The 14585-nt window shown below is 35.9% G+C and overlaps 1 protein-coding gene across 1 annotated transcript; it reads right to left on the bottom strand.

Moving 5' to 3' along the window:
• Positions 1-6723: 6723 nt before the first annotated feature.
• Positions 6724-10863, bottom strand: LOC123234908 (beta-defensin 103A-like). Its single transcript, XM_044660914.1, has 2 exons — positions 10806-10863; positions 6724-6869 (listed from the first exon to the last, which is right to left on the bottom strand). The coding sequence occupies exons 1-2, from the start codon at positions 10861-10863 to the stop codon at positions 6724-6726; spliced, it is 204 nt and encodes a 67-aa protein (XP_044516849.1).
• Positions 10864-14585: the final 3722 nt, after the last annotated feature.

Below are 14585 nucleotides of genomic sequence, written 5' to 3'. Positions count from 1 at the left end.
TCAATGTTTTGTATCTTTCAACTTTGCTCTAGACATTTAATATTTATATTAGTTCAATTCACTCTATACAGTTCTCTAAGCACACCATTAACAACTGTAAAAAATAATTATTTTTCATTGCCAATGTTCCTCCCTTAAATTTCTTTTTCTTGTCTTATTACTATAATATATCTAACATTAGAACAGTAGTAGTGATAAAGAAATCTTTCCTTTACCCTTCATCTTACTGGAAAGACCTTTAACTTTTCACTATTCCACATAATGATTATTCTTGAATTTAGATAAATATTATGTACTACATTAAGGCATGTCTGTTTATTACTATGATTTCTAGATTTTTAAAAGAAGTATGTTGAATTTTTTCAAGTTTTTTCAGAATCCTATGATTTCATTATTTAAATTACTAACATGGTTTGTTATATCTATAGTTTTTATGTAGAGCTAAACTTAATTAGTTGTATAAACCCACCTTAGTCATAGCATATTTTCTTAGGTACACCAAAATATTCTTAGCAACCCTCTTTGTGGTAGCAAAGAACTGGCAACCAAACTGGTATTGAATGATAGGAGAAAAGTTCAGCAAATGATAGTAGATAAATATAATGTAATATTATTATACTATATGAAACAATGAATATGAAGAATTCAGAAAAGGATAAAAAGATTTTTTAATGAAATTTTTAAAAGTAGGGTAAATAAAACAAGGAAAGTAATACATATCATGACAAGCTAACCTAAAAGAATACATAACTAAAACATGCCTAATTAAAATAGAAAAAAAAAGCCCCCCAAAATCTGAAACTATGCGTATGAAATGTTTATACTGTAAAGCAAGGTAAATATGTTGGTTAATTTTGGTGACATTTTTTTCTCTTTGCTTTTTACTTTTTATTATAAAGGATGACTGCAGATAGAAATCAATGTGATATAAAAATTCAGAAATCAATATGATATTTTAAAAATCAATAAAATTCTATAGTTTGTTTAAAAAGTTAATGAATTGAAACAACTTCCTAATAATTAGAGGTTTTCAAAAGTAAAATGGGCTACCATGGATGAGGAAGTGAGTTGCTCCTCATTGTAGAGCTGTTTTATAGAGTCTAGATTATGAAGGTTTATCAGGAATGTGTAGACTACTCCTCTTTAGGTATAGGTTGAATTCAGTGATATGCTAATAAATGTTTAATTACTGGCTCTCCTGTGAGGGTGGGCATCTATGCAGGATATACTTTTAAGTTTAATTTGCATTATTAACATTTTCTCTATCACTTCCTTACATCTATATAATCTTAAAAAGTAATAATTCAAGTTCTGATTGGAAGCATTTACAAAGTGTAAATGCTGATACTGAAATGTTGACAGTCAGTTCTCATGACCTAATTCAATTTGGCTCTAGTATCACTCTGGTTGGACTAAAGGTCCTTTTAGAGCCTTTCTAATACTGATGTTTGTAATCCTTTACTTAGTGGCCGTACAGTTATTACTTAAAAAGAGTTATTTGACCTTAGCTAGACATTTAACTGAAAGATAAAGAGATTACAGGCTTGAGTCTTTCTCTGCATAGCACTTGAATCTTCTTGATTCTTCTTCAAGAAGAAAGTCTTTTTGAGCTTTTTATGTGTTTGGAAATTCTCTTAACAGAGTCAACAGAAGATATCCCTTCTAAGGAAGTCCTTAGATTACGTGGTATCAATGATTACAGATATGCTTGGGAAATCAATCTTTCAGGAGCCCAAATGAAATTGGATCCTCCTCAACTTATCCCAGCAACTCAGACTGGCCTCACACCCTTTGATGGTATTACATTATTATGATGACATTGCATGGCATTCCTTGAAAAGAGACAGCCAAAGGGACAATTTCAAGAGCAAAAGAAAGTGATTGCTTCACTGTAAAGCCCTAGAAGAGATGGCTTCCATTCACCAAAAGGGAGTTGGCAGCTCATCAGGCTCTTTCTTTTTTCCACATCTTTTTTCAATTCATTCCCTAAAATGGAACTGTTTTTTCAACCTCCATAGCCCACTTCAAATTCTGTTTTACCCAAGAAGCCTTCTCTGATTTCTCCCTTTTCCCAGAAGTCTGAATGTTCTTGACCGCCTCTGTTTTCTCATAGCATAGTGTTTACAGAACATTTTCTATGTTTGCACTGAAGTTATTTGGTTATCTGTCTTAATTAAATTCACCAAAATAGTAATATAACTGTTCTGTGCAAAGCCTCAGTGGGAAATGTATTACTCATACCCAATATAATCAATGCCATCTTCAAAAAAAAAATGTAACAAGTATTTGCTAAAAACTCACAATGCTTCAGGTACTTTGTTTGAAGCTCTTAGTCTACTAGTGGTATAAAACTGGAACACTGATAATTGTTATGCAAAATATTAGATATATTAGGATTCATTTTGATTTCCAGCATATGATTAACTACTTGAGTAAAAACCCTATTTAGTTGGTTTTTTTTTAAACTCTGCTAAAATGTATGTCCTAAAAGTCATATTATTAGAACTCCCTTCTTTTACAAATGAAAAAACTGGGGCACTGAAGCATAATTATTTGCTACCATCATGCTACTAGTAAGTGGCAGAGCCCTTTTGATCCCTTGTCATCTTTGGTTTTCTCTATATATAAAGAAGGTCCTCTAAAGCTTACTGATATGATGAATCAAATTTCTTTTTCCTTGTGACTGTCCTATTTTTGAATGGAAGTTGCTTGAGAACGTAAAGAGAACCTGCTAGGCACAATACAGACATCTCCTAGCTGGGCCTTGCTTGCCATCAAAGAAGGGGAATCAAGACCAACTGACAATCAGCTTCGATAATACTCTGGGGAATTCCTGTCCCTGCTAATCAATCAAATCCTTCACCTTCTCCAGACCTTCTCACAGGAACAATGAAAGGCTGAGTTATGCTCAAAATAGACAGAGCCTCTAAGGACTTTCAGCCTTGAATTTAAGAGTTGAGATTTCTTTGATACTCCAATACCCAGGCTGGATTAAAAACTTTATTTGATAGCCTTGAACAGAGGAAATGCCAGAGATATTTTTCTCTCCTTTACATTCGTATTGCCCTCTGGGTAGAGTATGGAAGTAAAGAGGAGACCCTTCTCTTTCTTTTATTCCTTCTCCAGTTACTAAATATTAGCCCCATAGTTATTAACCTAACATGGCTACGACAACACAGAGAATTTTAAGTGCTTTTGGAGTTACTGAGTGGAAGAGACTTTCTATCTCTTCCGACAAGCACAAAATCCTAGAATTACAGAAGTCAGGGAAAAAATAGATTTAGCTACAGAATATGCTAGTTCTTCCTTTTGACAGGGGAAATGGAGGAAAGACAGTTACTTTATTAAGGTCAATAACTAGTGAGTCAAAGCTGGATCTAGAACCCAGTTCTAATGGCTCAGAATATCCTTCAGCCTCCCAGTCCTACTCTTCAACTGTTCCACATTTCTGTCTAACACCTTGTTTATTACCATCATCATTCTTTGAATTTGGTTGTGATGAGAAGGTTCAATCTGATTTCTATGTAGTACTTCTGATTTCTATAGGAATACCTCTGAGGTTCACTGAAGACATCCTGCCTGGTGTTGTATTGATTTTTGTGCATATGGTTCTGTCCCCTCCAATGAAATTGTGACTTCCTTGAGGACAACGACAAAGCTGAGAATTTTTCTGAATCCCCAACAGTTGAGTACTCTGCAAGTGGTAAGTACTAAAAATATGAGGATTCTTATCCATTGTTTCTTTGAATTTAAGATGTTTCCACTCTAGTGCAACTGAAAGAAGAAATCTCATTATTTAGAGGCAGTATGGAATGGCATAAAGAGTACTATAATGATTAGAGTTCAAGTCCAAGGATTGCTCCTTACTGGTTATGAGGCCTTCCGAAAATCACTTCCCCTGTCTGTTTCCTCATTTCACTTTGGAGAAGAAAATGCTATGCAAACTGTGAAACACTATAGAAATGAGAGATATCCTCAATCTGATTATCTGGCTATCCCTTCCTTAACCAGAGGTTTATGACGTTATCCAGGACCCTTTGACTTCTCTGCCCATACTGGTTCACTTGGTTAAAATACCCAACCAAGAGTAGGAACAAAGGCCAAAAAGAAGACAATTAACACAGATTTATAGAATCTTGGAGCTGGAAAAGACTTTAAAGATTATCTAGTTGAATATGTACCTGTCTGAAAGTCCTGTCTACATATCTCTTACAAATAGTCTTCCACATTCTTCTGGAAACCATCAAATAATGAGGAAACGTGCCTTTTCTTGAAGGAGTCCATTCCACTTTTGCATACTTAAACTTTACATTGAACCTAAATTTACCTCTTTATACTTTCACATAATAATAGAACTTAGGAGTTAGAATTGACTACCCAACATTTACCCAAAGGAATCTCTATTATAATGTACCCCAAAATGATTATTCAGCCCTCTTCTTGAAGGTTTCTAATAAGATAACTTACCACATTCCAATGTAGCTCATTATCCTTTTGGAACAGTTCTAATTGTTAGGAATTTTATTTTGTAAGGGTTAAAATTAAGATTGGACTAAATATAAGAGAAATATGATCGCAGAAATTATTACTCAAGTCAGAATGACTTCATAGCAATTTATTTATAAAATAAAGAGGGAAAGAGTAAGGTAGAGAGATGAGAGAGAGGGTAGAGAATGTATGTATCCTATCACACTAGATAATTATTCCAGCCTGTTCAACCCAGAAAGGGTTCATTTACCCTTCACCAGAGGGTGGTGAATAAAGCAAGGGTTCTAGCCACAAGGCCTTCTCCAAGACAGGGCCTCTCCAGAAGTTAGTCCCTCCAGAAGCCAGGAAGGGAGTCAGCATTTTCACTCACCCATATGGTAGTCTGAAAGAGAAGATCCTCCACCAGCCTTCAGATCCTCCAAAAGAGATCCAACCACCCCCTCACAGGAAGTTGCAGCTACTTTTAAAGACCCTTCTTTTCATCACTTCCACCACTGTACAGGGACCAATTGTAGTTTTTAAATTTTCTTAGGACTGTCCAGGGAGCAGTCAGTCGTTTCTGAGTTATCACCCACTTTTTAGCACATGGGTTGCGTACCTCCTCCCACTTAAGTGTAAAGTGGGGGTATATATGCTTCTGGTGATTAAATCTAAAATTAGACAGGGGAGAGTTAATCCCATCTTCACAGTTTACTGATATCAAACCTAAATTTGTCTGGAGCCAACTAATCTAATGATTTTCCTTCAAGATGTTCATTCAAATAAAACAGAGATCATGGTAGTAACAAAAATATTGAAGTTATAATCAAAAGAGGTAGGCTTGAATTATAGCTCTGATATAGTCATGCAAAAATATTCTTTTTGAGCCTCTTCCCTCACCTGAAAATTAAGTGGCTAAACAAGATGACCTCTCAGTTCCCATTAGATCATAAATTAAGATCTCTACAAATGCTTAAAAATAGGTAGCATATTTCCCCCAAAGTCTTCTCTTTTCCAAACTATCTTCAGATGCTTTTATTAATGCTTATATAGAGTAATCTTGGCTAATGTCATGTTATAATCTTTGTGATGCTGCTATGGACATTCTCCAGTTTTTATTCCCTTCTAAAAAAGGTGGTGTCCCAAAATGAATGCAATGTGCCAGATGTGGTTTGACTAGAGCAAAGTACAGAAGGACTCTTGCCTCCTATGTTCTAGGAAATATAACTTTGAATGCAATCTAAAATTCCATTAGCTTTTGGGACTGTTAGACTTGACTGATGACTCACATTGATCTTGCAGCCTACTTACTATCCCAGATCTTTCTTCAGATGAAATGTTGACTGGCTGTTATTCCTCCATCTCATATCTGTGAAGGCAATTGTTTAAACCCAGGTGGTGAACTCTACATAGATCTCTATTCAATTTTGTCTTATTTCTATATTACCCTATTTTCTATAGCCTCAGATCTGTTTGAATCCTGACTCTTAGCCAAAAGATTGACTATCCCTTACAACTTTTGTCCAGGTTCTCACTAAGACTTCCTACCCTGGTTCTCATAGATAGTGGTGGGTTTAGTTCACTGAAATACTATTCTGATGACACATCTTGGTACAGAGGTATCTTTAGGTTCTTGAAGACTACATTATATAGGTTTTGACAGGTGCAACCAAGTTAGGAAAGTTTTGAGGGCCAGCCTGGAAAAGAACTATCTGTATGTTTGTTTTGGGGGGACCAATTTAGTTAAATGAAGAAAAGCTCATCAAACGATTGTTCACAAGGTTACAAAATGTTTAGCCATAGCAAATCAAGGGAACCTTCTTCAGAGTCCTAAGTGGAGTCATCTGTATATTCAGTACCCATGTCAATGAAAGCTTAGTATGTGGAAAAAGAGGGGAATAAAACTGCATTCCACTTAGTAACAATTCGATAAACTTTTATTAATTATTGCTCTGCATCAGATGCCTACATATATGAAAAACATAGAAAACCTGCCTTCAAGGAGTTTATACCCTAAATCTGCCATGTCGGCCAATAAATATTGAGCAAAGTAAGGTAAGATTGAGTTACCAAGAAAGGAACTTCAATCCAATTCAAACATGGTGTCTGAGCAGAAAAGGGCAAGCCATTGTTGGTCACAGGAGTTCGAGATTTTTCCTTCTTAAACAAAATAATGCAAATGAATTTAAATTGCACAGATTTCTCTTGACCACTTTTTGCTAAAGATTCCTGCACCTCGAAGCTGTTTCTGGTCCCTCATTTCTTCTTGCGGCAGCATTTTCGGCGGCCCAATGAACAGGACCCAATATATTCTTCTTTGCTGGTACATCTAATCAGTCTGCATTTGCCCCGTCTCACTTTACAGTACATGTTGTTTATTCGTTCCAGCAACCAACCTTCACCTGGAAGGAGAGGAAATTGTAAAATTGTGTGAGGGAGGCAGGAACTGTGACACCTAATGGTGCAGCACAGCGTACTGTAAGTGCAGTGGATAGAGTGCTGTGACTAGAGTCAGGAAGACCTTACTTCAAATCTGGCCTCAGACACTTCCTCTCTGTGTAACCTTTGGTATGTCACTTAAACTCTGTTTGCCTCAGTTTCCTCTATTGTAAAATGGCGATAATAGCACCTATCTCCCAGGCTTGTTGTGACTACAAAATGAGATATTATTAAAGTATTTGGACACAAAGTAGGCACTATATAAAATGCTAACTACTACTACTATTATTTCTACTAATAATAATAAACTAAAATCTCTAATCGAGATGTCATTTCCAGACACCTGAACAAAAATATCACCATCTTTGTATCATGGATATCATAATTGTTAAGGTTTAGTGTCACACTACCATAAGAGTTATAGTATCAGGGGATTATTAGTTAAATGCTTTAGTAAAAAATTTAAAGTTAGCTTTAGCTGATCCAATCCAAAAAGCACTTAGCTTCTCACTAAGTGCTAAGAATTCAGTGGTAAACAGTCCCTGCCCTCAAGAAGTTTGTGTTCTAAAATTGAAAAATTTGGAAATAGGTATCAAGTGATAACACATGTATAACCCAATGGAATTTCTTGTCAGCTCTCAGAGTGGGGAAAGAAGAGGGGAGGGAGAAAAAAATAAATCATGAAATCATGGAAAAAATATTTTAAAATTTAAAAAAATATAAATAAAAGAAGTTTGTATTCTACCTAATGATCTGCCTTCATCTAAACCTAAATGTTCAAACTCTGTAAGCATCAATTTCTTCATCTGTAAAGTAGGAATAACAATAGCACCTGTTTCACAGGTTTGTTTGTGAGAATATATAGATACAGATACAAATTATAATTATGTGGCTAATTATGATATATCATATAATATATAATCACTTTGCAAATCTTATGGCTCTCTTTAGATGCTATCTATTATTACTAATGCCTTAATAGCATAAGTTGTTTTTTTTTCATCAACATCTCTCCTGTTAGGAAAAAAAAAAACAACTAAAGGAGGGTTTTTGGGGGGTGGAGGTTTTTTTATTCTAAGGCTATGTTATAGTAGACAGAGAAGTGCTTCAAAGCCAGGAAGAACTGGATTCAACTCTAACCAGAGGCATATACTGGCTCTGTGACTCAGAACAAGACAATTAATTAATTACTGTCTCAACACTCTAGGCCAGTGGTGTCAAATTCCAATAGAAACAGATCCCTGCAGCTGTGAGAAAACCACAAATTAGAATTATCCATATTCTATTGTATTTTTCTTTATTTTGTTAAGCATTTCCCAGTGACACTTTTAATCTGCTTCCCTACTCTGGAGTTTTGAAAGCAGCATTTGAGCCATTTTGACCCTTCTGTCTTGACAACCCTTTTAAAGACTGCAAAATGCAAAGATGATATTGACCAACATTGGTGGAGGAATTTTCCTTACTTACAAATTCCCTATATCAATATAATCTCGTCTATTCTCAATACTGAGGCTATAGCCATATCATCAAAGGGGTGCAATATGGGCTGCCTAATTGCCTGTCCAAGAGACTGATGTTTCTGTGTCTCTATGGTAGACAGGTTTTGTCCTGTAAAACAGCTACCCAATGCTAATCCTTAGGGTGTAAGTGGCTTCATGGTCACTAAAAGGACCAGGGACTCGATTCACAATGCCTCCCTTCAAACTATTCCCTTCTGCCAGAACTACTGAGAAAACTCAAGTCTATTAAGATGAGGACTACACATTATGCATGTGAGAAAAAACAGCTAACATTGATATAATACTTTACAGTTAGCAAAGTGCTTTTCATATATAATTTCATTTGATCTTCCAAAAACCCCTAGAGAGAAGCTTCTGGTTTTATCATTTTTTAAAGATGAAGAAACTGAAGTTGAGGAGTTTAAATGGCTTGCCTCGATTTCATACATTTTTTTAAACTTGAAATCAAGAAAAGGGTGGACCAACCTAATGAACAGGTCAACAGCCAAAAGAAAGAAATCTTCGTAGTCACATTTTATTTTACTCTTTTCAAATCAACTGATTACTTTAAAATGCCTTCTCAGTGAAAGAGGGAATAAAAAAGATGAAGACTATTGTGAGGCTGATTGGACAGCTGAAAAAGAACGTAAGATGATATAGAAGGCTAGCTTTGGACCAAAAGACATATGAGTTTGTCTTATTTCATGTATATACATATATTCTCTTACACCTTGGTTCCTTGAGGTCAAGGACTGTTTTAATTTTGTATCTTCAATGCTGAGGACTGACTTGTACTTAGAAAGCACTCAGTACCTAGTGAATTGAATGCCAGCTATGTGAACATAAGAATGTCTCTTAACTCCTTCGTGACCCCTGGCATAGGCTTTACACAATAGAGTTGACCTCCCCACCCCCAGCCATGGTAAGATTCTACATCATGGAGTTAGAGTATTCCAAGACCTTAATGGTCACCAAGTCCAACCTCCTCATTCAACAGAGTGGTTTGCTTAGGGTTACAGAACTAGTAAGAGTCAGAGGTGGGATTTGAACCAGGACTTCATGGTCCAGTCCAATGTACTACCCTAGCTCAATGACCTCATGCAAACCTACAATACTCACTAGTGCTTCCTTAAGCAGATTAAAATTTAATTAGGAAATATTTAACAAAGTAAATTAAAATATATAATAAAGCAGAGATAATATTACATTTTGAAACAGTCAATATGTGACCTACAAGGACCTTCCCCACTCCCTTTCTTTTTAAGTATTACAACACTGCATTATCCTATTTCTGCACTAGTGGAGGTAATTTCCAAATCAGGAATTCCCCAAACCAATAACATCACAAATCTAGGCCCTACCCCCCAAAATGATATTTGAGTTTTAATATAATTTATGCTAAAAGCCATAAAGTATATAGTGTGTTTGTTAAAAAGAAGTATGACTGAAAAGTATTTGAATTGCTCCAATGTCTACTCTGCCTCCCTCTTCCCTCTGGCTCTTATTCTTTTCTATTTCTTTCTGTGACGTTATCATAATAGGATTAAGTGCAAAATAATGAAAGCCAACATATATATAGCATTTAATATATCCCAGGTTCTGCGCTAAGTACTTTACAATTATCTCATTTGATCCTCACAAAAACCCTAGCTGGTAATGCTATTATTATCCCCATTTTATAGTTGAGGAAACTGAGGCAAATAGAAGTTAAATAATTTGTCTATGGTCACACAACAGTTAATAAGAGTCTAAAGCTAGACTTGAACCCAGGTTTTCCTATCTTCAAATCCAACACTTTGCCACAAAAGATGTACCAAGATATTAAAAGTTAGACATAGCTTTTCTGGCCAACAGCTCAGGGATGAACCAGACATGACTGTGGAAAGTGCTATTTGATGATACAAAATGACATGAAAGGACTCTTTGTTCATGAAGACTAGACTGTATTTGGTCCCTAAGGGCCTTTCCTTTTCTCCAGGGCTCCCAAGAGAATATAAATCCTCGCTGTAGTCTTAAAAAATAAGAATATCTGTATTATAATGCCTGACAAATACATTATAAGTTTTTGCTATTTGGTAAAAACAACAACAACAACAAAAAAAAAAAAAACCCAGAGAGACCCATTTTAGTATCTCATTCAGAGACTTCTGACTTTCTCCTTAAGTCAGAAGGACTCTTCTGTCTTATCTTGGGAGTCATTGAACTAAAAACATTTGCAAACCAGTCTCTGGGGTGATGTTTCTTTCTTTCTTCCCTGCCTCCTATCTATCATTCAGAGGATTTGCTCTCATTAAATGCACTCGGAAGAACTAGATATAGATCCTCATTTCACAATGATATATGTTCTTTTCCCTCTGGTAAACTTTTTTTCCAGACCCAAAGCACTTGACCCCATCTTACCTGGAGCAGGCACAAGGAACAAGAAGAAGAAGAAAAAGAGCAGGTAATGAATCCTCATGGTCGATGTTTGAATGGTGCCTCCACCCAAGACACTGTGGAGCTTCCAAGAAAAAAAATAGGAGAGAAAGGTGCTTGCCTGTGTCTTATGGAGGATGATGCTGGTCAGAGTGAGCAGGTAGATACAATTGCTGTCATTATAAGGTGTGGACAGCCTAATGTCTTTTCCTGATGCTTCATGCCAGGAACTCTTACGACATAGAGCTCCACCCAATCATCTTGCACATGTCATTGTCCAGGTGACAGATAAAGGATACAGATATATATATATATATATATATATATATATATATATATATATATATATATATATGCATATATGTATATATACCAAAAAAGTCATTATACCATCCTGTGCCCTTATCCCAATCCATGAAGAATAATCCAATTAGGGTATAAATCTTGTAGTAGGTCTGGAAGTAATAAATGTGGATATTTTCCCTCTCCAGTTTGGAGCAGTATAAGAACAGTTGAGCTTGGCTTGATTTTTCCTCAGCACTGGTATACCTTCCTCACCCGCATCCCCACCTTTTACCTTTGAGAAGGGGATTTCTGAAGGCAATCTCAAAGATGATCCTCCACAATATTAGGCTTACCACAGAGTATGCTTTTATTTGAGGGACAAGTCAAAGTTGGGTCAATATCATATACCTTTGAGATAAGAACACAATTTGACTGCCTTTGAAGTGGTGGGAGAAGGATGTATGGGAAGCACTGCCTCAGAATGTTCACCCCATAGAATTTACTTTATTAATGGATATCTTTATCACAATAAATCAACAATCTCTTATTTAAATGCCTATTATGTACTGGGCTCTACTAATACTAGGTATGATATTAGGTACTGGGGTTAAAGACAAAAATGAAGCAGTCTCTCCTCTCAAGAGGCTTATATACTATTGGGACAAAAACTGTATACACACACACACACACACACACACACACACACACACACACACATATGTATTCGGGGTATTCCAAAATCTAAAGCTTAAAGATCATGAGAGTTAAATATAAAAGCATGGAGAAGGGGAATGATGTGTCCTGTATGAGAAATAAGTAGAAGATCCCATCACATTCTTCCCTTTGTCCAAAGAACTACTAAGAGGATGAGTCATAGGAAGCTGCACCATTTTACTTCCTCAGAGAATTCTGGTGTGAGACATGCTAATAAGTTATGATTTATCCAGTGTTTAAATAGTCACTCTTCACGTGAGTTAGGAGCTCAGAGACACCTATTCATAATATATCAGGTACCAGGGGCTCACTGAATGTATAAAAAGTCAATGAAATGTTTCATCAAATCATAGAATGTCAAAGATGGAAAGAACTTTGGAAATTATCTAGTCCAACCCCTTAATTTTTCAAAGAGAGAAATTGAGACCTAGAGAAGGACATTTGGTCAAGTTCATATAACTGGTGTCAGACCTGGAAATGTCCCAGACAATTAATTTTTTGATCCTTAACTAGGTTTCAAAGCAGTGTATTCACTTCTACCTCAGTTTCCTAAAAAATAAAAGGGTGATAATAATAGCACCTATCTCACATGCTTATTGTAAAGACTAAATGAGATAATGATTGTAAAGCACTTAGCATAGTGCTTGACATGAAGTAGGCACTTAAATGCTTATTTGTTAAGCTATTGCCAATTAATTTATTGATCACTATGGTTTGGAATTACAGACTTATCATAGCCTGATTGAATCATTGGAACACAACTAAGCTTCTTTGTTCCTTTGGTGCCCTATAGCTTTAACTATAAAGAAGCCTGGATAACAATAAGTCTGTGTCAATCCCTTCCTCCAGGGTGACTGAGTGATATCATAGGATGTCAAAGCCTGAAAGGATCTTAGAGTCTATTTAGTCTAATAATTCCTCTCCTCCCTAATTTTCCATTTTTGGAAACTCTCTCCAGTCTCTCTGAGCACTCCCAGAAAAGGAAAAGGACATTCTCATGATCAAACAGCTAGTTAATGACAGATTCCAGAATTCAAACCTCAGTGTCCTAATTTCCAGTCCAGTGGCATGCTCACAGGATCTTATGAAACTACATCAGCTCAATGAATCTGTAATATTAAAAGACTATGCTTGGCTAGGGGACAGCTAGGTGATATAGTGGGCAGGGGACTGAACTTGGAATCAGGGAGACTTAGCTTCATAGTTCAAATCTGACCTCAGATGCTTACTAGCTATATGATCCTAGGAAAGTCACTTACCCCTGTATGCCTCAGTTCCTAAACTATAAAATGAGCTGCAGAAGGAAATGGCAAATATTTCCACTATATTCATCAAGAATATCCCACATTGGTTCATGAAGAGTTAGATACAAATGGAACATGTCAACAAAAACAATGTGTCTGGCTTCTGTCTCACTTCAGTTAAAATTCAATCCTTAACTCTCAAGTGGTAGAATTTGAACCATGGCAGAAGTTTTTTTAAATGGAATTAGATAAAAACTATGAGTGGAGCCAGAAAGTTGATAGATATGCAAAGGAATTGCTTGAATATATAAGAAAGATGCAAAGGAAGGAAGGAAACAGGGTTTGAGTATTATGGGGAGTATTATTATTTTGAGGATTATTGTAACTCTGCTCATACATTTTATTTAAAACTGTAAAGATAGTCTTAGAGACCTCAGTTTCTCCACCATTACTTCATCCTTGGGAAGAGAAGGACTACTACTCAGGTGAGTGGATCCCTAAAGCTTCTCTAAGCTAGGGAAATGTGACTGACCCACCCCTCTCTGGCATATTAAGAAATGGAATGTTAGCTGGTTTATGAAACTCAGCATTCTCTAGCAATATTTAGCTAGGAAAAAAATATATATGTATACATATATATATGTATACATATATATTTTTTATATATACACACACACATATATATATAAGCCTTTTCAATCAGATCTTTACTGTTTCCTTTATGTTAGACCATACCACTTCAAATCTCAATGAGAGGAATAATAAGAACAGAAAAGGCATGTGCTGAGGAAGGTCTTACATGGGCTGCTTTTTGTTTATAGGCTAAAAAGAACAAAAGGGCTGGGAGTAATTATCAATTACTTCCTTGAATAATTATCTGACTTTCTGAGGCTGAGGAAATAAATGAATTCACACAAGAATATTGCTAATAAATTATACAAACAAAACAAAAATTTTCCTCAAGTGCAGGGTAATTTTTTTATTTTTTTCTTATTGAAAAACTTTATTTAATTAATTGATTTAGAATATTTTTCCATGGTTACACGATTCATGTTCTTTCCCTTCCTCCCTCCCTCCATAGCCAATGAGTAATTCCACTGGGTTTTACATGTGTCACTGATCAAGACCTATTTCTATATTATTAATATTTGCATTAGGGTGATCATTTAGAGTCTACATCCCCAACTATATCCCCATTGACCCATGTGATCAAGCAGTTGTTTTTCTTCTGTGTTTCTGCTCCCACAGTTCTTCCTCTGAATGCGGGTAGCATTCTTTCTCATAAGTTCCTCAGAATTGTCCTGGATCATTGCATTGCTGCTAGTGGAAAAGTCTGTTACAGTCAATTATGCCACAGTATATCAGTCTCTGTGTATAATGTTCTCCTGGTTCTGCTCCTTTCACTCTACATCAATTCCTGGAGGTCATTCCAGTTCACATGGAATTCGTCCAGTTCATTATTCCTTATAGCACAATAGTAACCCATCAGCAGGGAGTCATTAGTAGCTGGGGGGGGGGGGGG

This window comes from Gracilinanus agilis, chromosome 2, assembly GCF_016433145.1.
Source record: "Gracilinanus agilis isolate LMUSP501 chromosome 2, AgileGrace, whole genome shotgun sequence".
In the NCBI taxonomy this organism is placed as follows: domain Eukaryota; kingdom Metazoa; phylum Chordata; class Mammalia; order Didelphimorphia; family Didelphidae; genus Gracilinanus; species Gracilinanus agilis.
This window is presented reverse-complemented; position numbering and strand designations above follow the sequence as displayed.